The 24,887-nt window shown below is 46.6% G+C and overlaps 1 protein-coding gene across 5 annotated transcripts; it reads right to left on the bottom strand.

The window, feature by feature from the left end:
• rev1 (REV1 DNA directed polymerase) lies at positions 1-24,408 on the bottom strand. Of its 5 annotated transcripts, XR_014382024.1 has the most exons (23): positions 24,123-24,408; positions 21,067-21,135; positions 20,401-20,533; positions 15,795-15,963; positions 15,017-15,721; positions 14,061-14,878; positions 13,664-13,762; positions 7,610-7,856; positions 6,792-6,920; positions 6,502-6,656; positions 6,047-6,166; positions 5,723-5,943; positions 5,331-5,503; positions 4,986-5,215; positions 4,687-4,901; positions 4,287-4,535; positions 3,402-3,504; positions 3,027-3,226; positions 2,777-2,927; positions 2,071-2,173; positions 1,877-1,943; positions 293-356; positions 1-136 (listed from the first exon to the last, which is right to left on the bottom strand). XR_014382024.1 is itself a non-coding variant. In XM_045704587.2 (22 exons), the coding sequence occupies exons 2-22, from the start codon at positions 21,121-21,123 to the stop codon at positions 345-347; spliced, it is 4,356 nt and encodes a 1,451-aa protein (XP_045560543.2). In that variant the 5' UTR covers positions 21,124-21,135; positions 24,123-24,408; the 3' UTR covers positions 1-344. The 5 variants fall into 5 exon arrangements, 3 of the variants coding, with proteins under 3 accessions (XP_045560543.2, XP_045560542.2, XP_082823190.1); XR_014382023.1 differs by having other exon boundaries at positions 293-1,943; XM_045704587.2 differs by having other exon boundaries at positions 1-356.
• Between the last annotated feature and the right edge of the window lie 479 nt (positions 24,409-24,887).

The following is a 24,887-nucleotide window of genomic DNA, read 5'->3' on the forward strand; positions in this document are numbered from 1 at the left end:
AATTTTACAAGTTCCAAGTTTATTGTCAAGTTCTTAGAAAACATACAAATGATGTCACAGCTTCAGGTCTTCAGGCACGGGTCAGTCGTGATAGACAGGTACACTGACCAATGAGATAATTCCTTCTGGCCCTTCCCTTTTGTAGAGTTAGGGCAGATGAGAGGAAAAGTGAGTATTATACATTCACTCAGAGACCACAGCATACAAACTCTAAGGAAATAAACTCAGAATCAAAGGGTTGTCTGTCTGTCTCCTGTGTTTAGAACTACATTCATTTCCCCAGCATACTCACCGTTATATGATCATGGATCAGGTACAGTAGAAACCATTTCAAAACCACCATGTCATCCACTCTGCTGATGTCACAATGAGAGAAAACTGTCAGTTCTTTTTTTTGCAACAAATGTGTGTTCTCTTGAACATTTGTATCCCGCGATGTCACAATAAGAGAACATTTAATTCTGCAACGTCACAAAAAGGTGTGACATTGTTGTGAGGTCATAAGAAAGTATTATTTCATTTGATGTCAGAGTATTGACAGCTCATAAGGAGAGTGGGTGCCTCACAATCGCCTAAAATGGCTTCCTCTCCTCACCATCTGCACGTCACATAGTAGCTATCCAAAGCGATATAGTATTGCTTTCTCCTATATTTTCCCATCAGTGCAGTTGAAGGAGAGGAAGCCACTTCACACCATTGCAATTCTGTCAACCTATAGAGGTTGCATAAAAAACATAAGTGCTTTGGCCAAATTTTGGTTTCCATCCCGTCACAAACACACACCCACGATGAAAGAGCAAAAGAGAGAACTAACAACAGTTAATAACACACTATTTGTAACCAATACAAGATAAAACATAATGTCTATATAGAAACAAGTTTCTTTCTTTTGAAACTTAACAAGAGGTGTTGAAAACACCATTTACATGCCATAACAAGGTTTGGCACTTTTTTTGCAGAGGAAAGGTACAAAAAAATTGCTTGCTTTTTAAAAACAATCTCCCAAACAGGATGTTTTTGCATCTTTTTGCTACCATGTCAGTTTGCAGATACTTCTGAGGCTATGGTGGCAGAGCTTAGAGTAACAGAACGACTGGTGAAAAGCAGAGAGAGAAAAGAAACAGAGCCAGAAAAAGTGGATGTCTATGGTTTCCTTCTTTCTGCCTCCAAACCCTGGATGTCACAGAATAGGAGGGAAGGGAGGGGGGGCAGAGTAGACCGTAGAGAAGGCAAGGAGATTCCATGGCCACCATCTCTAGGCATCAGACTGTGATATTTGGCATATTCACACACCTAACGGCTGAGTCAGCCATCACTCGTGAGATTCAGTTGGTCCTGACCAACAGGGGCTACAGAAGGAGTGTTCCTGTCCCCCCCCCCCCCCCCGGCTCATGGAAGGTTGGACAGTGCGTGTTGGGCCACGTTGATATTCAGGCTGCTGAAGTGTAGTGCAGCCGATTCCTGTGCTGTGTTCTGCTGACGTGTGTCATAATGATGTCGAAATAGAACGCAGGTCAGTGAGAGAGAGCTTGTCATATAGATCCTATTATTACTAATTCTATGGAGCTTGCAGAGCTGATGTCACAGAACTCTTTCACTGTGATGTCACAAGAAGAGAACACAGCTCCTCCCGTCAGGATTATGATGTAATAGTTTGATGATGTAACAGTGGCACAACAAACAGAACACTGATGCAAAGTGTGTGGAGGAGCAAAACTGGATCTCAAATGGCATCCTATCCCCCACATACTAGTGCACTACTTTTGACCAGTGTACTATATGGGGTATAGGGTGTGATTTGAGACTCGGCTAGAGCCTGTCGTGTCCTCTCCTATGTGATCTTCAGAGTGCTGCCGTAGGTCTGCTGTACCACCACCTGCACGTTGTCCAGGATGAAGTCAAAGGCCATGCTCCACACAGACTCCACAGACTGCTGCATCAACCTGCAATCACATAGGATACGTGAAAATAAATGAATGGGAACAGGAGAAAACTGAAAAGTACTAACCTTGGCCCAGTGGTCCCTGAATGCCAGACTGAGTAGAGAGTTAAACCATGAGTGGACCGTACCTCTTCATGTACTTGATGACCAGGTCAAGTTTCTCCAGGTCTTTGTCCTCGATCAGATCAGTGCAGTACTTGACCACCTGCAGAATGTCCTCCTCCATGGGTTCTGAGGGCAGGGGGAAAGGACAAAGACCTGGATTTTCACACACAACCACATCATTAACAAACAGTCAAAAACACAACTACTACTGTATGACAGCAAACGTCCCCTTATTCCCAGAGGTGGTACCGACCCACCCACTCCCCCCTCTGTACCCGAGTTGGTACTGACCGACCCACCCACTCCCCCCTCTGTACCCGGGGTGGTACTGACCGACCCACCCACTCCCCCCTCTGTACCCGGGGTGGTACTGACCCACCCACCCACTCCCCCCTCTGTACCCGGGGTGGTACTGACCCACCCACCCACTCCCCCCTCTGTACCCGGGGTGGTACTGACCCACCCACCCACTCCCCCCTCTGTACCCGGGGTGGTACTGACCCACCCACCCACCCCCCCCTCTGTACCCGAGGTGGTACTGACCCATCCACCCACTCCCCCCTCTGTACCCGAGGTGGTACTGACCCACCCACCCACTCCCCCCTCTGTACCCGGGGTGGTACTGACCCACCCACCCACTCCCCCCTCTGTACCCGGGGTGGTACTGACCGACCCACTCCCCCCTCTGTACCCGAGGTGGTACTGACCGACCCACTCCCTCTTCTGTACCTGAGATGGTAGTGACCCATTCTCTGAGTAGTGTTCGGATGTCCGTGAAATCACAGGCTCCAGCCAAGGTGGGTTCAGGGCGAGGAGTGAACTTAGACAGAGTCTCTGGGACATCCTGCTTTAGGGAGGATGTGGAAGGTCCATTCTCCAGCTGGTTGGGGGTCAGTTCAGGCCAATCATTAAGCATCACTACAAATCCATTCAGAAAAAATTCAAACTGACCTTGGGTGTCTAAGTGTCTAAGGCTCACCTTGAGGCCGTTGGATAGGTCCCTCGGTCTGAGCGGGTGCTGTAGGGCTTTGGCAGGGCTGTTTCCTGGTGGGTGGGGCCTCTTTAGAGGGGAGGGGCCTTTCTTAGTGGGGCTGGAGTTGGCGTTCTTCTTCTTGTAGCGCCTCTTCACCCGACCCGCTCCAACCTGCTTCAGCTGCAACAGGGGGTTCCTCTGCTCTGCTACAGAGAAAGAGGGGTTGAGAGAGGAGGGAGAACAAAGGAGGCGAGGAAAGGAGATGGAGAAATAAGGAGGTAATGCAAAGAGGGTTGAATTTGATCATTAGTCGAACATCTACAGTTCTTTCCAGTGTATTGTATGGCTATACTGTATTCTGCTCTACATCTCTGGTCTTACCCATGATGATCCCTTGTGCCTGGGCGGTCTCTCTGCGGCCGTACGCTGAACGCAGTTCCTCCTGGAGCTCTCTGGGGAGCGCTGCAAACACCTCCGGGTCAACCTACAGAGAGACAGACAGACGGAATATATATATATATATATGTGTGTGTAATGGGGGTATTGGCGTTAATGTGAATGTGTGTGTGTGTAATGGGGGTATTGGCGTTAATGTGAATGTGTGTGTGTGTAATGGGGGTACTGGCGTTAATGTGAATGTCTGTGTGTAATGGGGGTACTGGCGTTAATGTGAATGTGTGTGTGTGTAATGGGGGTACTGGCGTTAATGTGAATGTCTGTGTGTAATGGGGGTACTGGCGTTAATGTGAATGTCTGTGTGTGTAATGGGGGTATTGGCGTTAATGTGAATGTTTGTGTGTGTAATGGGGGTACTGGCGTTAATGTGAATGTCTGTGTGTGTAATGGGGGTACTGGCGTTAATGTGAATGTTTGTGTGTGTAATGGGGGTACTGGCGTTAATGTGAATGTCTGTGTGTGTAATGGGGGTATTGGCGTTAATGTGAATGTTTGTGTGTAATGGGGGTACTGGCGTTAATGTGAATGTCTGTGTGTGTAATGGGGGTACTGCCGTTAATGTGAATGTCTGTGTGTGTAATGGGGGTACTGCCGTTAATGTGAATGTGTGTGTGTAATGGGGGTACTGGCGTTAATGTGAATGTGTGTGTGTGTAATGGGGGTACTGGCGTTAATGTGAATGTCTGTGTGTGTAATGGGGGTACTGCCGTTAATGTGAATGTGTGTGTGTAATGGGGGTACTGGCGTTAATGTGAATGTGTGTGTGTGTAATGGGGGTACTGGCGTTAATGTGAATGTCTGTGTGTGTACCTGGGAGAAGTCAGGCAGTTCCAGGATGATGCCCGTGGAGCCGGGCTGTCCAGGCTGGTTGGGGATCTGAAGCACCAGTGTTCCTACAGGAAGGGCAGCGGGGGGAGGAGGAGAGGAGGGGGAAGAAAGAAGGGAAGAGGGGTGGTGGTGTGACCCGTTGTGGGATCTCTCTGTCTCTCTGTGGGTCCATGAGCGCTCCACCTGTTCTCTCAATTCCGCAGGCAAGGCGTCCAACACTGACCTGTCCACCTGACACACACACACACACACACACACACACACACACACACACACACACGTAAGGGCGCTTTCAAACTGCTGAAAACGATGCATCAAAAACATAGCCAACCCAATGGATTTTTAATGACAGCAATGTGCTGGTGAACTAGGAGTGGAGAACCTGTGAAGGAGAGGGGACCTCGATGCTGAGGTTGAGGTGCGTCCGGACATGGTTAGGTGTGCGTGTAGTGGGCAGCGGCTCTTCTTTACTCGTCCCTGGGATTGGATCAGCAGGCGAAGGAGGGCGGAGAGTGGAGAAGGGGGGCGGGACTCTGGCAGAGGAACTCCTCTCCTGATTGGTGGTCGAGTCAGCAACAGGAGCATCAGGTAGCAAATCTGGAGAGAGCGAGCAGAGGTTGATGTATGGCTTCTTGAGGTAATCACTAACAAGATCTCACACACACACACACACACACACACCTGTGTGGTTGTGTTGGGCGGGGGGCCGCTGGGCCAGAAGCATGTCTCTGATGGAGCGCGTTTTAGGGCCGGAGGGGTCATGGGGGGCTGAGTGGGCCCCATCAAGGAGCTGCACCTGAAGGCCCACCCCCCTCAGGTCCTGCACCTCCAGCCTCATTGCGTGGAACAGCTTGATGACCTCACTGGCTATCAGCTGACCACTGTCTGTCGACTGGGCCAGGGTCACTGACCTGAGAGAGGAGGGGACAGAGGGAGAGAGAAGAGAAGGACAGAGAAATGGATAAGGAAAGACGTGAGTGAATTATGTCCCCTCAGTGTGTAACCCTGTCCATTGCTCTCTCTCACCTGGCCAGATTGTCACAGATGCCGTGACCACCATATTTGGATGGCTCCACAGGGGCCCCCACCTTACGCACCATGACCTTTAGGGTCAGTCTGCGACCCCTGAGCCCCGCCCCCTGAAGACGCTTCTGCACCTCCATGGACAGGTTGGTCAGGAAGGACTCCGCCTCGTCCACCTGGTGAGAGAGAGAGAATATGGAGAACGACAGAACAGAAAAGCCTCGTACCTTGAGCAGTTGAAGAACATCGGTTCCACACAAAATAGTCCATTCTGAACGAGTATTCTGCCTCCTTGAATAAGCCTTGGTTCTGACCAGTATAAACCAGTAATGACCTGTGTGGAGTGGACCAGATTAAACCAGTTCTAACCACTGGAAACCAAATCTGGTCCTTACCTGTGTGAAGCGGATGTTGTAGTTCATCTCGGCCGAGACAGACTTCCTCTCCTTCTCGCTGCGGACGGGCCGGTCGTCCAGACCTCGGCAGAACCTGAACAGGGTCTGCCCGGTGCGAGGGCCAAACTCCTTCTGCAGTTGCTGTAGAGACACCTGCTGCAGGTCCCCACACGACCTCACACCCAGAGACCCCAGCTTTGCGCCCATAGACCGGCCCACACCTGAGATTGGTGAGGGGAAGAGAGATGGGTAGAGGTGGTGAAATGCACCACCAAAAAGATGATCAGTTGCCGTGTCCACCAGGTGGTGCTGTAGTGTCCTCACCTGGCAGGCTAGTGACCGTGTGGTCCCTGATGAAGTCGTCCACTTCCTCTGACCTCAGGAGGTACTGTCCGTCCGGCTTGGCCTTCCGGGTCGCCATCCTCGCCAGCAGGATGTTGGACCCTGGAGAGGTCAGAGGTGACAGGTCACAAGTGTGACTGAGTGGGAGGGAAACTATGCTTAACAATGGCAGTCAACTCCCTTCACTCCCCTAGAAGTTCAGGGTCATGTTCAGTAGGGCACAAGCACACTGTAGCAAAACATTTTGAAGTGGATAATGAAAAGGACCATTTCTTATTGGACAACCCCAGATAACAGTGAGGGACTATTTCTCTCTGTTTTCTGCATAATAAACACAACCTAGGCAGTAGTGCAAGCTCCCGTTTGCAAATGTTTCCTCCCGTTGTGCCTACAAAACGTTACCCAGGGGTGGTAGAGGAAGGCGTGGCACCACTCACCCATGCCCACTGAGGCAGTGCACCCGGTCCTCTCCCTGACATCTGTCCGGATGGCGCTGGCCAACTCTTCAGGTGTAGCACCCAACTCAGCCAGCAGGGCAGAGCCATCCACCAACGCCTCATCACAACTCAGAGCTTCAATGTTGTGAGTATAACTACGGGGGGTTTAAATCAGTTTGTTGTTTATCAGATGATTGTGCTGCAATCCTAACAAGTAACAAAGGAATCAGAAAAGTCAGAGGTCATGACTAACAGCAGATGAGGGAAGTGAGGATCTGTACAATCCGTACCTGGCGAGGGTCTCGTACATGGCCAGGGCCACCTCCTTGTAGGCCTGGAAGTCGTAAGGGACAGACTGCAGGGAGGGACACAGCTGTTTGGCCTGGCCAAAAAACATCCCATTCCTCACTCCTGCCTGCCTGACAGAAGAAAATACAAAAATGGAAATAAAAAGAGACCAGATTACTATAGGGTAGAGGGTGTGTATGGAACCTGGCCTCGTTGGAAAGCACTTCTGACCCATCAGGAATGCACAGAGGACATTAGACAGGCACACTTCCAGATACCAAAGAATATATCCCTTTTCCCTGGAAACAATGTTAATATACCATTTTAAACTTAGTGCTTAGAACAGCCAATTATATTTCCACCAACCATTTCATTTGTTTGGCTTCTTTTTGACGGTCTTAGGGTCAATTTGAGGGTTAAACTAATGCATTCTGGGAAATGTAGCATTTTCCCCATGTTGTACTAAATTAAAATAATTTTATATAAATGTAGAATATTTGCATACAGGTTTTTTCCCTTGATCGTTCATTTAAAAAAAAGTTTGTCCTGAAAATCAATTGTTTCAACATTATTTTATATGCATGTATATAATGACATGATTGATGTTTTATGTACAAGATGTTTATTTGTATAGACTACACCCAATATAGAATAGAAGAGGAATTTGAATTTCACCGAATTAAATTAGATTTCCTTTAATTCAAACAATTCTGTATCATATTTACTACTTCAATTCAAATTCAACAAGGCATTCACAATTAAATTCTGAATTGAGCCCAACCCTGAGTGAGTATGGGTGTAAGGGTGTAGAGAGAGTTACCTGGCCTCGTAGCTACAGGAGGCAATCTCAGCCATAGAGAGGCAAGTTGTGTCCGGGTCCACGCCATTGCCGTGGGAGACGTGACTCTCAGCCGAGGTCATGTCCTCCAGGTCCCCGTCCTTCCTCTCTGAGACACCTGCATGGGAGTATTTCCTCTGGTAGTACTGCAGCTCCAGCTGGCGGTCAACACCAGGCCTCTGGGCGACTCTGCCTGGACCACGGTTACTGGTCACAGCTACTGGCTTCCCTGGGGGGAGGAGAGGAGGTGGGCGGTTAGTGGGCACTGGGAAGTTAAGGACTAGATTTAAGGCATAACAACAATACATGAGAATGTGTGAGCGCCTGTAGGTGTGGGACTGGTACAATTACTGTATAACCGACGGTTATGCATGAAGGTCGTCAAGAAAATAAAACTGTCATAACCCTTAAGAAAAAAAAATAGAGGTGGAGGCCACTGTTGTCATGACATTGGCCTGTGGGTAAGGTTTATGACCCCCCATAAATACCTTTCTCCCTTTCCTCTCTTGACTCTACTGAAGGACTCTTGAAAAGCCTTTGATAAACATAGAGAGTTGGGGAACATCAAAAGGTGGGGGGAAAGGAACCATATTTCGGTAATCCAACCAGTTGAAAATATGCATTGGTACTTAATGAATATGATGTCTGTTCGGTTGTCATCTGAGACATTATGACTGATGACAGGACGACATAAACTGTATCTGGGAAAGTCTACACATTATAGTTATCAGATTCACATGGAATTGTTGTTCAATTTAAAATGTTTAAATATGAAACTATTTGTGAAAAGATGAAATGTAATTTTAGCTTCCAAATGAGAGAATTGGGTTTTCATAAGGTTAGAGCCCTGCTCAATCAGTGACCCGCCCCTGTGAAGAGACATTGGTTATAAACTATGAAACACAACCTTCTCTCCCTCCACTATATAAGCCCTTTACGAATATATAACTTTCTGTTCCGGGTACATTAGGGCGACGGTCCGATGTCAGAAGGATTCAGATAATAAGCTGTTCCGAGGACGATAGGACGACGGTCCATACGTTAAAAAGGACTAACATGTCAACTACAGAACTAAGCCAACCTCAGCGTGAGCTTTGGTTGCGAATGGTATGAACTTTGAACTCTTATTCACTACAGAAGTGATACCTCCTAGCCATTGAGTTAGCAACGGCCGCTGTAAACTTGGGCTAGGAAAGGAGGGACGACGGATCCAATCTAACACACAACGACGATACTACAACGTATCCAGTTTACCACCAGAGACATTCTTCCGAGGACAGGAAGATCTGTTGGGCAACACGGCCAGCATCTACGACCAACCTACCGAAGCGCAGCTCAGAGTAAATATTTATTGCATTTTCCTTTTCCAAATGGGCGGTAATTTAGAATGCATAAGATACTGTATTTACGATAGCATAGCTTCTCCCTTTGTTCCTCAGTCTTCCCGCTCTTTCACTCAAACCCAACCCCATTTCCTTTGTGTAACCAGCCGTCATGTCGGCTCCGTCCACCAGGGACTTTTCCTGTATGACAATTTGCATTCTGTGTATATGCAATTCTGTGCGATTATTTTGTAAATAAATAATTAAACGAAAGTTTGTATTGCTGATTCAACTTATTAGCCAGGGTTCGTGAAGATAACCAAGAATTTACAACTTTCAGATGAGACTGAAATAAGGTGCCGATTAATATTGACTGCTATTGATGTAAAATATTACTAGGTCTTTCAGAGTTTATTCGGAAGATAACAGCTCTATAAACACTCTTTCGTGGTGCCCCGACTTTCTAGTTAATTATCTACCTGATTAGCTTAATCAGGTAATATTAATTACAGAGAAATTATTTTATAGAATAGCATGTCATATCACCTAATCCGGCATAGCCAAAGACACAACACTGTGTTCTTGGGGACGTTCAATGCTGAATATATTTTTTGGCCCTCTTCCCCAGATCTGTGCCTCGACACAATCCTGTCTCGGTGCTCTACAGACAATTAATTCAGTTGACAGCACTGTCAAATCATGTCCAATCAATTGAATTTACCACAGGTGGACTCCAATCAAGTTGTAGAAACATCTCAAGAATGATCAATGGAAACAGGATGCACCTGAACTCAATTTCAAGTCTCATAGCAAAGGATCTGAATACTTTTTTCTCTTCATCTAAACTATGAAATAACACATGGAATCATGTAGTAACCAAACAAAAGTGTTAAACAAAACATATTTGATATTTTAGATTCTTCAGTAGCCACCCTTTGCTAAAACTGTGCAAAGCTGTCATCAAGGCACTTTTTTGGTTACTACATGATTCCATATGTGTTATTTCATAGTTTAGATGTCTTCACTATTATTCTACAATGTAGAAAATAGTAAAAATAAAGAAAAACCCTGGAATGAGTAGGTGTCTCAACTTATGACTGGTACTTTTGACTGACACTGACACACACTCACATATATATATATATATAAAAACTGGGTGGGTTCTAGCCCTGAAAGCTGATTGGCTGACAGCCGTGGTATATCAGACCGTATTACACGGGTATGACAAAACACTTATTTTTACTGCTCTAATTACGTTGATAACCAGTTTAAAATAGTAATAAGGCACCTTGGGGGTTTGTGAGACATGGCCAAAATATACCACGGCTAAGAACAGCCCTTAGCCGTGGTATATTGGCCACACCTCCTCGGGCATTATTGACCATATATGGGCTTTTCTCCCATTTCTTATGGAGACGAAAAGCAATTTTTTGCCATTTAAAATATATCAGAAATAGTAGACATTGTTAATGTTGTAAATGACTATTGTAGCTGGAAATGGCAGATTTGTTATGGAATATCTACATAGGCGTACAGAGGCCCATTATCAGCAACCATCACTCCTGTGTTCCAATGGCACGTTGTGTTAGCTATCAAATCAAAGTTTGTCACGTGCGCCGAATACAACAGGTGTAGACCTTACAGTGAAATGTTTACTTACAGGCTCTAACCAATAGTGCAAAAAAGGTAAGGTGAACAATAGGTAAGTAAAGAAATAAAAACAACAGTAAAAAGTAGCGAGGCTATATAAAGTAGCGAGGCTATATACAGACACCGGTTAGTCGGGCTGATTGAGGTAGTATGTACATATGGTTATCTAATCCAAGTTTATCATTTTAAAAAGGCTAATTGACCATTAGAAAACCCTTTTGCAATTATGTTAGCACAGCTGAAAACTGTTGTTCTTTAGACTAGTTGAGTATCTGGAGTATCAGCATTTTTGGGTTTGATTACAGGCTCAAAATGGCCAGAAACAAAGAACTTTCTTCTGAAGAAATGAGAGAGAAATGAAGGCTATTACATGCGAGAAATTGCCAAGAAACTGAAGATCTCGTACACTGCGGTGTACTACTCCCATCATAGAACAGCTCTAACCAGAATAGAAAGAGTGGGAGGCCCCGGTGCACAACTGAGCAAGAGTACATTAGAGTGTCTAGTTTGAGAAAGACACCTCACAAGTCCAACTAGCAGCTTCATTAAATAGTAATCTCAGACTGGCAAAAAAAATAAAAAGATTAAGATGGGCAAAAGAGCACAGACACTGGACAGAGGAAGATTGGAAAAAAGTGTTATGGACAGACAAATCTAAGTTTGAGGTGTTCGGATCACAAAGAAGAACATTCGTGAGAGGCAGAAAAAAATGAAAAGATGATGGAGGAGTGCTTGACGCCATTGTCAAGCATGGTGGAGGCAATGTGATGGTCTGGGGGTGCTTTGGTGGTGGTACATTTGGAGATTTGTACAGGGTAAAAGGGATCTTGAAGAAGGAAGGCTATCCCTCCATTTTGCAACGCCATGCCATACCCTGTGGACGGCGCTTAATTGGAGCCAATTTCCTCCTACAACAGGACAATGACCCAAAGCACAGCTCCAAACTATGCAAGAACAATTTAGGAAAGAAGCAGTCAGCTGATATTCTGTCTATAATGGAGTGGCAAGCACAGTCACTGGATCGCAACCCTATTGAGCTGTTGTGGGAGCAGCTTGACCGTATGGTACATAAGAAGTGCCCATCAAGCCAATCCAACTTGTGGGAGGTGCTTCAGGAAGCATGGGGTGAAATCTCTTCAGATTGGCATTCTAGTTGTCATTGAGGCAAAGGTCTGCAAGGCTGTAATTGCTGCAAATTGAGGATTCTTTGACGAAAGCAAAGTTTCAAGGACACAATTATTATTTCAATTAAAAATCATTATTTATAACCTTGTCAACATCTTGACTATATTTCCTATTCATTTTGCAACTAATTTCATGTATGTTTTCATGGAAGAAATGTCCTTGTTTAAGTGCCCCCTAACTTTTGAACGGTAGTGTGTGTGATACACACAGTTGAAGTTGGAAGTTTACATACACCTTAGCCAAATACATTTAAAAACTCAGCCTTCACAATTTATGACATTTATTCCTAGTAAAAATTCCCAGTTTTAGATCAGTTAGGATCACCAATTTATTTTAAGAATGTGAAATGTCAGAATAATAGTTGAGAGAATTATTTATTTCAGCTTTTATTTCTTTCATCACATTCCCAGTGGGTCAGAGGTTTACATACACTTAATTAGTATTTTGGTAGCATTGCCTTTAAATTGTTTAACTTGGGTCAAACGTTTTAGGTAGCCTTCCACAAGCTTCCCACAATAAGTTGTGTGAATTTGGCCCATTCCTCCTGACAGAGCTGGTGTAACAGTCAGGTTTGTAGGCCTCCTTGCTCGCACACGCTTATTCAGTTCTGCCCACACATTTTCTATGGGATTGAGGTCAGGGCTTTGTGATGGCCACTCCAATACCTTGACTTTGTTGTCCTTAAGCTATTTTGCCACAACTTTGGAAATATGCTTGGGGTCATTGTCCATTTGGAAGACCCATTTGCGACCAAGCTTTAACTTCCTGACTGATGTCTTGAGATGTTGCTTCAATATATCCACATAATTTTTCATCCTCATGATGCCATCTATTTTGTGAAGTGCACCAGTCCCTCCTGCAGCAAACACCCCCACAACATGATGTTGCCACCCCCGTGCTTCAAGGTTGGGATGGTGTTCTTCGGCTTGCAAGCCTCCCCCTTTTTCCTCCAAACATAACGATGGTCGTTATGGCCAAAGAGTTCTATTTGGTTCATCAGACCAGAGGACATTTCTCCCAAAAGTACATTCTGGCGTTTTTATTGCAGTTTTGGAGCAGTGGCTTCTTTCTTGCTGAGCGGCCTTTCAGGTTATGTGAATATAGGACTTGTTTTACTGTGGATATAGATACTTTTGTACCCGTTTCCTCCAGCATCTTCACAAGGTCCTTGGCTGTTGTTCTGGGACTGATTTGCACTTTTCGCACCAAAGTACATTCATCTCTAGGAGACAGAACGGGTCTCCTTCCTGAGCGGTATGACGGCTGTGTGGTCCCATGGTGTTTATACTTGCGTACTATTGTTTGTACAGAGGAAGATGGTACCTTCAGGCATTTGGAAATTGCTCCCAAGGATGAACCAGACTTGTGGAGGTCAACAATTATTTTCTGAGGTCTTGGATGATTTCTTTTGATCTTCACATGATGTCAAGCAAAGACGCACTGAGTTTGAAGGTAAGCCTTGAAATACAGCCACAATTGATGTCAATTAGCCTATCAGAAGCTTCTAAAGCCATGACATCATTTTCTGGAATTTTCCAAGCTGTTTAAAGGCACAGTCAACTTAGTGTATGTAAACTTCTGACCCACTGGAATTGTGATATAGTGAATGATAAGTGAAATAATCTGTCTGTAAACAATTGTTGGAAAAATTACTTGTGTCATGCACAAAGTAGAAACGAGTTTTAATGACTCCAACCTAAGTGTATATAGACTTCCAACTTCAACTGTATGTATGTATGTTTCGTGCTATTCAAATGGTTATTACGGTGACTGTGGTCATTTGGCTGACCAATAACTGTCACCCAAAATTCCATGACCGTCACGGCCCTGTGTGTGTGTGTGTGTGTGTGTGTGTGTGTGTGAGAGAGAGCGTGCGTGCCTTTGAGGTCGGGCCTGTGTCTGATCCCCACAGAGACAAAGAAACAGTCCATGTCCACATGCAGGATACAGGACTGAGGGCCAGGAGCAGCTGACGAACCTGAACAACAAACACAGACAGACAAATCAGGAGAGAGACAGACAGACTTGTAACATACACAGAATAAGAAACACACACACACTAACATGTGCAGTCAGAAGTAAATGTACACACAGCTACTCCTGTAATCAGGTCAGCAAAACGCTCAGACTCACCCTTCCATTAAACGACATTAACAACATGCAGAATGTTTCCACGGACATTTGAGAGACATGACTGGACTCAGTAATCAGAATTCACATTCCATCACACAGACCATCCAATCCATCCCTTCCAAACACACACTCCTCTTCCTTACCCTCTCTCCTCTGGCGTTTGAGCCTGTCTCTCCCGGGGAATGTGGCGCCCCCTGTGGCCCTCCTCCTGCTCTGCAGAGTGTTGACATACTCAGAGAACTCACTCCTCCATGTGGAGATGTGATGTAGACGAGAGTGGGAGTAGAACTCTGAGATGATTCCCCCTGTCTTCGCCAGTGCTGATTGGTGGTCGCTGTCTGGAGGGGTGGGATTTGAGGGAATAGCTGATAAGTTGTTGGTTTCAAGAGGGGCGGGGTTAGGAGCAAAGGCATTGTGGTGACTGCCATTCAGACGGACAGGGGAAGGGGAGCGGTTTGGGTTATCAAGGGGGAGGGGCTTCTCAGGAGGGGAATCTGATTGACGGGGCTTCGGAGGTGGGAGATCGAGGGGGCGGGACGCCAAGGCAGCCGTCGCCTCCTGATAGGTGGGCGGCGGGGGTTTGGGTCTCTGTTCATTGGCCAGTTGTCTGTGGTGAGACACAAGGGGAGGGGTTGTGTTTCTGGGGGGGCTCTGGAGAAGTTTGGGGGGGTCAGATTTCAAAGGGGAGGTGGATAGGGGGCTGGCAGGATGCAGGGACACAGACCCCCCCGTGGACTTCCTGTCAGGGTTCAGGAGTGTGTCTGTGGGTCGTGTGGGGTTGGGGGAGAGATCCAGAGGCTTTAAGGCACCATTCACAGGGTGGGCGTGACCGTTGGTCAGAGGGGGGTCCGTTGCCCCTCTGGGGGGTCTGACAGGACAGGGGTCCTCCCCTCCCCCCTCTTGCACCCAGTTTATTTGGGCGGTCCTCGTCTTGTCATAGGAGGTCAGTAATGATCCATTTCTATAGGACAGAGAGAGAAGTGGGAATTCAGAATCACAACCTGGAACCAATGTTCTTTATGTGCACCCTACTTTTCTATGTTATTATGCCAGCACCAATATACATATATCAATACACACATACACAAAACACACTCACAGTCTGAAGTCCAGATCCCGGTAGCTGTGCTGGAGGTGGCTGGAGAAGGAGAGGCTGGACTGAGTTTGCGCATGCCCAGGTTTAGAGTGCTCATGGCTGGGGTGAGCTGGGACGGGACCGGGGGTCTGTAAGTGGGTGTCGGCTGGAGCAAGAGGCCGGATGCAGCCTGGCTTGGGCTGCCCTTGGCTGGGTGGGTGATGGGGGATGTGTCCTGGGTCAGAGTAGAGGTGATTGGAGGAGTAGGGGCTGAGGAAGCAGTGTCCTGGGCTAAAGTGTCTGGACTGAGGGTTGAGGTGACTGGGGAGGGGGAGCAAGGGGCTGGGCTGGGGGTTGAGGTGACTGGGGAGGGGGAGCGAGGGGCTGGGCTGGGGGTTGAGGTGACTGGGGAGGGGGAGCGAGGGGCTGGGTTGGAGGTTGAGGTGACTGGGGAGGGGGAGCGAGGGGCTGGGCTGGGGGGGGAGATTGTCTATGTGTAGATGACTGTGGCTGGATGTGGGAGTGTGTTGGCTGGATAGGGGCTTCCCAAGGCTGGGGGCTGGGTTGTTGAGGCCAGGTATGAGGTTATTGAGGCTGGGTACAGGGAGGCTGTGGCTGGGTCCTGCTGCCTCCTGGCCCTGGCGAACACACACACTGGGGAAGCTCAGGCCTTTCTGCTTGGCATAGAGCTGGTACTGCAGGTAGGACAGGAGATGGCCAGCCTTGACACTGAAGGTGGGAAAGAGGAAAGTTCAAACACTATACGTAGATTACATTACACAACACACAACCCTACACCCACCTGTCAGTGATCCACTCCGGCCGGACCACCTTCTGGGCCCTCAGCTCCTGTATCTTGCTGTTGGGCAGGTTGGTGGCGATTATGTGGGTTGTCTTGGAGCGGGAGTAGTACATGTGAAACTGACCCCCATGCAGCTTCATCAGCCTGCGCAGCTCGTCCGCACTGGGGTCTAGGTATAGAAATAATAAATAGAAGAATTGGACTAGCGCTGATATCCACATTCTACTCTTTATAATTCTATGCTCACACACAGTCAAAAGCCAGAGAGGAAGAACAGGAACAGACATCAAAGAGCAAGGTAAAGCATACACACATTTAGTACCAGTCAAAAGTTTGGAAACACCTACTCATTCAAGGGTTTTTCTTTATTTGTACTATTTTCTACATTGTAGAATAATAGTGAAGACATCAAAACTATGAAATAACACATATGGAATCATGTAGCAACCAAAATTACACATGTAGCAACCAAAATTACACAAATAAAAATATATTTTGTATTTGAGATTTTTCTAAGTAGCCACCCTTTGCCTTGATGACAACTTTGCACACTCTTGGCATTCTCTCAACCATCTTCGAGGTAGTCACCTGGAATGCATTTCAATTAACAGGTGTGCCTTCTTAATAGTACATTTGTGGAATTTCTTTCCTTCTTAATCCGTTTGAGCCAATCAGAAGATAGTCCTATTTGGTAAAAGACTAAGTCCTTATTATAGCAAGAACAGCTTAAATAAGCAAAGAGAAACGACAGTCCATTACTTTAAGGTCAGTCAATCATCAGCATTTCAAGAACTTTCAAAGTTTCTTCAAGTGCAGTGGCAAAAACCATCAAGCGCTATGATGAAACTGGCCCTCATTAGGACAGCCACAGGAAAGGAAGACCCAGAGTTATCTCTGCTGCAGTCTGCTGTCCTCACATGCTTCAAGATGGCCACCATTGTTCCTGGACCTAAGAAGGCAAAGATAACTGAACCTAAATGACTATCGCCCCGTAGTACTCACTTCTGTCATCATGAAGTGCTTTGAGAGACTAGTCAAGGATCATGTCACCTCCACCTTACTTGTCACCCTAGACCCATTTCAATTTACTTGTCCTAATAGATCCACAGACAATGCAATCGCCATCGCATTGCACACTGCCCTATCCCATCTGGACAAGAGGAATACCTATGTAAGAATGCTGTTCATTGACTATAGCTCAGCATTCAACACCATAGTACCCTCCAAGCTCATCATCAAGCTTGAGGCCCTGGGTCTGAACCCCGCCCTGTGCAACTGGGCCTTGGACTTCCTGACGGGTCGCCCCCGGGTGGTGAATGTAGGAAACAACACCACTTCGCTGATCCTCAACACTGGGGCCCCACAAGGGTGCGTGCTTCACCCCCTCCTCTACTCCCTGTTCATTTACATTTACGTCATTTAGCAGACGCTCTTATCCAGAGCGACTTACAAATTGGTGCATTCACCAATGATATCCAGTGGAACAACCATTTTACAATAGTACATCTATATATATATTTTTTTTTTTTTTGGGGGGGGGGGGGGGGGTTAGAAGGATTACTTAATCCTATCCCAGGTATTCCTTAAAGAGGTGGGGTTTCAGGTGTCTCCGGAAGGTGGTGATTGACTCCGCTGTCCTGGCGTCGTGAGGGAGCTTGTTCCACCATTGGGGTGCCAGAGCAGCGAACAGTTTTGACTGGGCTGAGCGGGAACTGTGCTTCCGCAGAGGTAGGGGGGCCAGCAGGCCAGAGGTGGATGAACGCAGTGCCCTTCTTTGGGTGTAGGGACTGATCAGAGCCTGAAGGTACGGAGGTGCCGTTCCCTCCACAGCTCCGTAGGCAAGCACCATGGTCTTGTAGCAGATGCGAGCTTCAACTGGAAGCCAGTGGAGTGTGCGGAGGAGCGGGGTGACGTGAGAGAACTTGGGAAGGTTGAACACCAGACGGGCTGCGGCGTCCTGGATGAGTTGTAGGGGTTTAATGGCGCAGGCAGGGAGCCCCGCCAACAGCGAGTTGCAGTAATCCAGACGGGAGATGACAACTGCCTGGATTAGGACCTGCGCCGCTTCCTGTGTGAGGCAGGGTCGTACTCTGCGAATGTTGTAGAGCATGAACCTACAGGATCGGGTCACCGCCTTGATGTTAGCGGAGAACGACAGGGTGTTGTCCAGGGTCACGCCAAAGCTCTTAGCACTCTGGGAGTGTTCACCCATGACGGCGTGGCCATGCACTCCTCCAACTCAATCATCAAGTTTGCAGACGACAACACAGTGGTAGGCTTGATTACCAACAATGATGAGACAGCCTACAGGAAGGTGGTGAGGGCTCTGGGAGTGTGGTGCCAGGAAAATAACCTCCCTCTCTTAACATCAACAAAACAAAGATGGTGATCATGGTCTTCAGGAAACAGCAGAGGGAGCACCTCCCTTTCCACATCGACGGGACCGCTGTGGAGAAGGTGGAAAGCTTCAAGTTCCTCTGCGTACATATCACTGACGATCTGAAATGGTCCATCCACACAGACAGCGTGGTGAAGGCGGCGAAACAGCGCCTCTTCAACCTCAGGAGGCTAAAGAAATTTGTGTTGGCACCTAAAACCCTCAAACTTTTACAGATGCACAATTGAGAGCATCCTGTCAGGCTGTATCACTGCCTGGTACGGCAACTGCACCGCCCACAACCGCAGGGCTCTCCAGAGGGTGGTGCGGTCTGCCCAACGCATCCCTGGCGGCAAACTACCTGCCCTTCAGGACACCTAGAGCACCCGATGTCACAGGAAGGCCAAAAAGATAATCAAGGTCAACAACCACCTGAGCCACTTCCTGTTCACCCCGCTATCATCCAGAAGGCGACGTCAGTACAGGTGCATCAAAGCTGTGACCGAGAGACTGAAAAACAGCTTATATATCAATGTCATCATTGTTAAATAGCAATCATATGCACATTAGAGGCTGCTGCCCTATATACATAGACTTGAAATCACCAATAAGAAGAGACTTGCTTGAAACACGAGCAATGGACATTAGACCGGTGTAAATCTGTCCTTCGGTCTGATGAGTCTAAATTTGAGATTTTTGGTTCCAACCGCCGTGTCTTTGTGAGACGCAGAGTAGGTGAACAGATGGATCTCCGCATGTATGGTTCCCACCGTGAAGCATGGAGGAGGTGGTGTGATGGTGCTTTGATGGTGACACTGTCAGTGATTCATTTAGAATTCAAGGCACACTTGACCAGCATGGCTACCACAGCATTCTGCAGCAATACACCATCCCATCTGGTTTGCGCTTAGTGGGACTATCATTTGTTTTTCAACAGGACAATGACCCAACACACCTCCAGGCTGTGTAAGGGCTATTTGACCAAGAAGGAGAGTGATGGAGTGGTGCATCAGATGACCTGGCTGCCACAATCACCCAACTTTTTGAGTTACTACATAGTTTTGATGTCTTCACTATTACTCTACCAGATAGAAAATAGTAAAAATAAAGAGAAACCCTTGAATGAGTAGGTAGAGAGAGAGGAGATTATTTCCATGTACTCCCCTGTGATACTCTTAGAAATCATTTACATATCCAATTTATATTTCCTGTAGGTTAAAAGAAAGAGGAGATAGAAGAGGAAAGACAAAGACAAAAGCTAAATGAGGGGAAAGAGTGAAAGGTGGAAAGAGGAATGAGAGAAGAAATGGGGTAAGAATGGAGAAGTGGAGACGAGGGGGAAAGAGAAAATAATGAAAGATAAGAGATTGGGATAAAAGGAGAGAAGGGAAGGCAGTGTGGGAAAATAGAATACAGAGGTAGAACGTGTCGACCGCACAGCAATCCCAACAAAGCCTTCTATGGCTTACCTAACAACTGAACCCCATCTATTGTACGGTCCACACGCACAAAGTCCATACATTGCAGTTACACACCCGCCCAGTCTTTCTAGAGAAATAATTGCAATCAAAGTAAAATTGCTTAGAAAGTATAAATGGGTTACTAACTCCATTAAAGCATTAAGGACTGCATTTAGTATCCATAGAAGGGATAAGGATAGAATCAATGGGAGAAGGGTGGGTATGGTGTAAAGGCGTGCGCATGCTTCCCATCCCAGACAGATAGGAACAGTTCGGGTATATATTATAACGACATTTTGTGACGTTTTTGTTCATTTTGATCCTCGGAAGGGTTTTTTCCGGCTGTTCGTGCACACAGAAAATTATCGAGGCAAGCTGAAGTCGGTAGCCGAAGTTGACGCCCCTTCCACGGTGATTGGTCAACCGAAGGGATTCTTCAATTAAGTGTTCGTTGTCAATCAATGAGATGTGCATGAAAACGAGGCCTATTTTTCCACTTGAGAAATACTGCACCAAACATCTTAGTTAGATGCGACTAAGATCTCTGCAAAAACATCAAAATAAATGACAGATTTCTTGATTTATCTTAGATTAATTCGGACTATTTTGAGGAAGTGTATGCTTGCTACAGCATCTCAAGATGGACAAACAGTACTATTGCCGCTTTGTCTCATTTTTCAAGCGAAGGTCTTTTAAGGGAGTAGGCGAGTGCACTCGTTCGGGTGGCCTAGCCAGACCATGCTGACGCCTTAACGGCCATGATTCTCACCTGTGTACCCGTTGACATAGATGGCCACCCCAGTGAAGATGCTAGGGCAGGCTCCATCTTTCTGTTTCTCTCTGGGGGCGTCCATCTTAAACTGCTCATCCAGCTTGGACACCTTAGCAGCCATGTAGCCACCCTACACACACATTTGACATTTAAAGTCATTTAGCAGATGCTCATATCTAGAGCAGCTTACAGGAACAATTAAGGTGAAGTGCCTTGCTCAAGGGCACAGACAGATTTTTCACCTGATCGGTTGCTAGCCCAACGCTCTTAACCGCTAGGCTACATGCCGCCGGTACACACACACACACACACTTTTAGAATTTGTTCTAACAAGAAACCATGATATTCTCACTGCAGACTGATAGTCACACATGCAACAGGCCTCCAGGCTGGAGAGTCAATAAAGTGGCAAATTAAGGAGGAAAACCAGGGTCGGCTTATCATGCATGACATACACAGAGCACTACTATAAAATTCTTAGCCTCTCCTTTCTCATCAGCAGTCATAAGTATACATAATCACACAGGTATCAAGCTAAGTTGTTTGCACAATTCATTATGCTCTGGCAGTACCATATTATCCCACTGAGCTAAAGTGAGCCAATGTAACGGATAATGCCACGCTCATGGGTCTCCATGGCAACGGAAACAGGAAGTTACTCACCCTGGAAGCCCAACCGTTGTCATCCCTGTCCCTCTTCCTCCGCCCATCTCGACTCATACTGAGAAACACCTGGGAGAGGACGAGACAGAGAAGAATAGTCTGTTTTAGGTAGCCATTAGGTAGCCGTGTAAGAGAACCCACACAGATACACACACACAATCTTTGTTATCAGGTTTTTAGGTGATCGATCAGCCAACTTCAGTACACTAATTAGGCTTGTATTGTAATTAGTGATCGATACCGGGAGATTTACATCAGGCCCCGCCCTAGAAGAACAGTACAACAGTGTGTGTGGGAAAGTGTGGTGACCAATGCTTACTTACCATACCATTTTACCTTCCTTGGTCTGTCATTTTGTCCCTCAAAACACACTAGAACATTTTATTTTTCTCACACTTGATGCTCTCCCGTCTCTCCCCTTATATCCTGTGGGTACCTCTATCTCAGATGGTGTGATTATGATGAAACAATCCTCATCCTCCCTTCCTTATTACATTATTTTAATTATCCGTCTGGACCCTTCAATTCTGGCCTTGAGCATCGTAGCTCTCATCTCAAAACAGATTTATCTTCAAACCCCCTTCTATTGGGCTTTCTGAGTTCAATCCATCAGACTGTTGTCCAACTTCACATGAGGGTGTTTCCTAGCTCAAGGAGAGATTAGCAACTTTTGATTTTGGAGTGTACTCTCCCTTTAGCACTGACCCTAGCCTCGGTCTGTGACCCATGTCTCAACCGGAGGGAGTGGCCCAGTAAGCCTATTAGTCCTAATCTAGGCCCTGAGAGAGGGAGCCTGAACGCCCGCCATCAAGAAACCCAAAGCAGAGAATGGCACATCTGTTGAATGAATAGGCAGACACAGTCAGGTTTGACACTGATTGTCTGTGTTCCCAATCTGCTCATCACCTGTAGCTGGCTGCCATGATTGCAGCGTGTGACTTATATCCTGCCAGGGCCAGGTGCTCCAATCATGCAAATGAGCATGAGCAGGAAGAACACACTCAGGTCAGTTCAAAGGGAGGTGACATCAAACATTGGGAGAATCTTAATTGCATACTCCTCGCATCCTCACCTTCTCAAAAGCCATTGGATGAGAAAACCCAGAGGTCCCAACCCTTTGCCCTTCTCCTCCAATGGGTTTTTGAGAAGGAGGCGAGAGGACGCAAGGAGTATGCAATTGAAATTCTCCCAAGAAAGAGAAAATGAAGGAAGCCGAATGAAAAAAGGATGGATGTAGCCTTGGGTAGAAATGTTATGGACAAAGGCACATAAAAAGGATGACGGGGGGGGACAGAAAATTACATCTGCAGATAACCTATACGGAGTAGAAAGCAGTAAGGAAGAGGTGGAGATATGGGGTTAAATCTAAGACTACATTCCATCCATGGACAGGTAATCAATCAGACAAAGCATCTGAGAAAGATTGACTATCCTACGCCTGTCTGTCTTTTTATTCAAGCCCTGTAATGTTTGCTGGGTTAGGATCAGCTTTATCTGGCGCTGTTATGACCTTTAACATTATGAGCTAAAAATACACCCGTCTCCAGAACAGTTCTAACAGGCCTCCCGCTGTATTACTACTACCTGGACTCTGCAGCAGCATTTAAGCAGCGGGATGGCTGGACCATAGACATAGATAGAGGACTCATCTTTGTATCTGTGCCATTATAGTGTTTGTGACAGCTTGGACAGCGCCATTGAGGTTCCATTTTGAAGTAGTACATTTTCTTCAAGATTGTCTGATCATGCTTAATGACATGACTCCAACGGGGTCACCAGGAGGGATGAGCTAATAAAATTGTAAGTCCCATCCAGTTGACTACATTACAATAGTGGAAGCCCTCAATGGTGCTGCCCATCCTAATACAGCCTTTTGGCCACTAGAGGGCTCTATCATTCTCTATGTGCTGGACACCTGCCAGACCGTCTGTCCTGCTGTGCCACGCTCAAATGAGTCCCCACAGAAGCACAAATGGCCCACAGCTGGTGGACTGCAGGTGTCACAGTGTAACCTGGCTACAAAGTATTGTGGTACAAAAGGGCCAAATTGGTTCCTGCCTCCAGGAAGGAGTCCATCTTAAGTCAACTCCAAGGGCTGGTACCAAGAATTCATCAGAGGCATAGACAGTTAGATATGAGAGAGATGCTGGGGGTGAGAGGGGACAGAGAATGTACTTACTAAAGCAGGCAGTCAGAGCAATTATTACTGATTTCCATTACAAAGAAAATCTAAATTAGTACAAAGAGCAGAGCAGCAGACACCAGTCTAACTGCAGCCTCTTTTTGAAAGAGGGCTGTTATGGAGCACGCTTTGTACAGTGCCACCACTGCTCTCCTCGCTGACTGTACTTACTGGACTTAAAATTCTAAAGTAAGCAGGTTGCAGGAGTCATGCTTGCTAGTGTTGGCTACAGGTCTAGTTAGCCCCCCTCCCTGCTCCCTCCCTCCTCGAGCAGAACACAAACAAAGATTTGTGGTCGACCTGCATGGCGAGCACTGCCTGGACACACAAATGGGCTTGATTTTACTTTAAGCTAGATATAGCTATGCATGCGGACTAGCATTGACGATTTCCTAAATGAAAAGACAGCTGACCCCAATCACGTCCACTATGTGTGTAGCTAAGCTTGTTAGCTAGATCCACGCCTGGTTCTGTGTTGGAAATGTATTGCTTGCTTCGTCATGTCTGTTAGCTAGTGTGGTCCCATGTGATTTTGACTACCACAGACCTAAAAAAGCTCAACTAGCCACGTTACTCTCGAATGAAGACTGTCAAAAAAAACGCAAGCAGAAAGACAGATATTAAACAAATCAAGCTAGCTGCAGAGTTAGCTGGTAAATAACAAATGTAACCGAATGAATCGTGTCGCAGCGCTACAGAGTATAATTTCAGACTGTGCACAGATTCTGTGTGCAGTGAGGACACGTTGCTTATGTCGAAATTATGTTACATAATTGTCCAACAATGAATAAACAGTAGGTGCACGAGTGTGTGCTACAAAGTGTCCACACTGTACTGTTCCCATTGTAAAAGCGGAAGTCACTTTGCTACTCACCTTCTCTCTTTTACTGACTTGATCTTGTACTGAAATCAAACAGCTAAATGTTGTTCTCGCAGGCTGGATTCTTCTTCTAAATGGGTCTATGCGGTGGAGTTATTCCCTATTTTGAGTTTAGTGTAACTGTTGTGGTCTTCCTATTTTGACATGCTCTTGAATAATCTCCGATCACCTTTCTCCGTGTGCTCTCCATTTTCAGCAGCCCGTCTGCTTTTTCTCTCTACCTCCCTTCTCTCCCTCCTTCTCTCCCTCTCTCAACTCCCTGGCTCCTCCCCTCACTGTTTAGCGCCTGAACGCGTCCTCCCTGTCGGGTCAGTGACAGCTCCCATTGCCGCTGGCTGTGGTTATCGCGCCACCCCGTGGCGAGTCAACAACACTACACTTGACGCAGCGCTGTGAAAGGCCACGTTCCATTTCATTGCCACTTTCCCCTAGCCTTTATTAGCTCGTCGGCCTCCACCGCATAAAGGAGTAGTTATTGCGCCACTTAAACTAGAGAAGGGTCTGAAAATTGAAATGGAATTAGGTCAAAGAGATTAGGGACGACGGTATGTTGTGGGCCACTATCTCACGCCCGCACGTCCCTGGTTTTAATGTCTATGGCACGTCCTCATTGAGTTGGCCATAGAGGAAGTGTCGAACATGTCAAAAATAAGCCTAATGCGTTTGTATGGGCTTATTTTGGACCTGCGTGCTTTCCCGCCTTTGGGACAACGACTCCCATTGTTAAGGCGGAGACACGAGCTCTCGTCATTATATACA

The sequence above is a fragment of the Salmo salar genome, chromosome 21 (genome assembly GCF_965601325.2).
Source record: "Salmo salar chromosome 21, fSalSal1, whole genome shotgun sequence".
Classification (NCBI taxonomy): domain Eukaryota; kingdom Metazoa; phylum Chordata; class Actinopteri; order Salmoniformes; family Salmonidae; genus Salmo; species Salmo salar.

What these genes read in the sequence shown, in the direction of transcription:
- rev1 (XM_082967064.1), bottom strand. Translation starts at nt 21,123, where the DNA reads ATGAGTCGAGATGGGCGGAGGAAGAGGGACAGGGATGACAACGGTTGG. An exon ending in ACAACGGTTGGGCTTCCAGG is followed by an intron (nt 20,534 to 21,066) that starts GTGAGTAACTTC and finishes ATGTGTGTGTAG; the next exon opens with GGTGGCTACATGGCTGCTAA. An exon ending in ACACAGGCCCGACCTCAAAG is followed by an intron (nt 7,857 to 13,663) that starts GCACGCACGCTC and finishes TCCTCCCCCCAG; the next exon opens with GGAAGCCAGTAGCTGTGACC.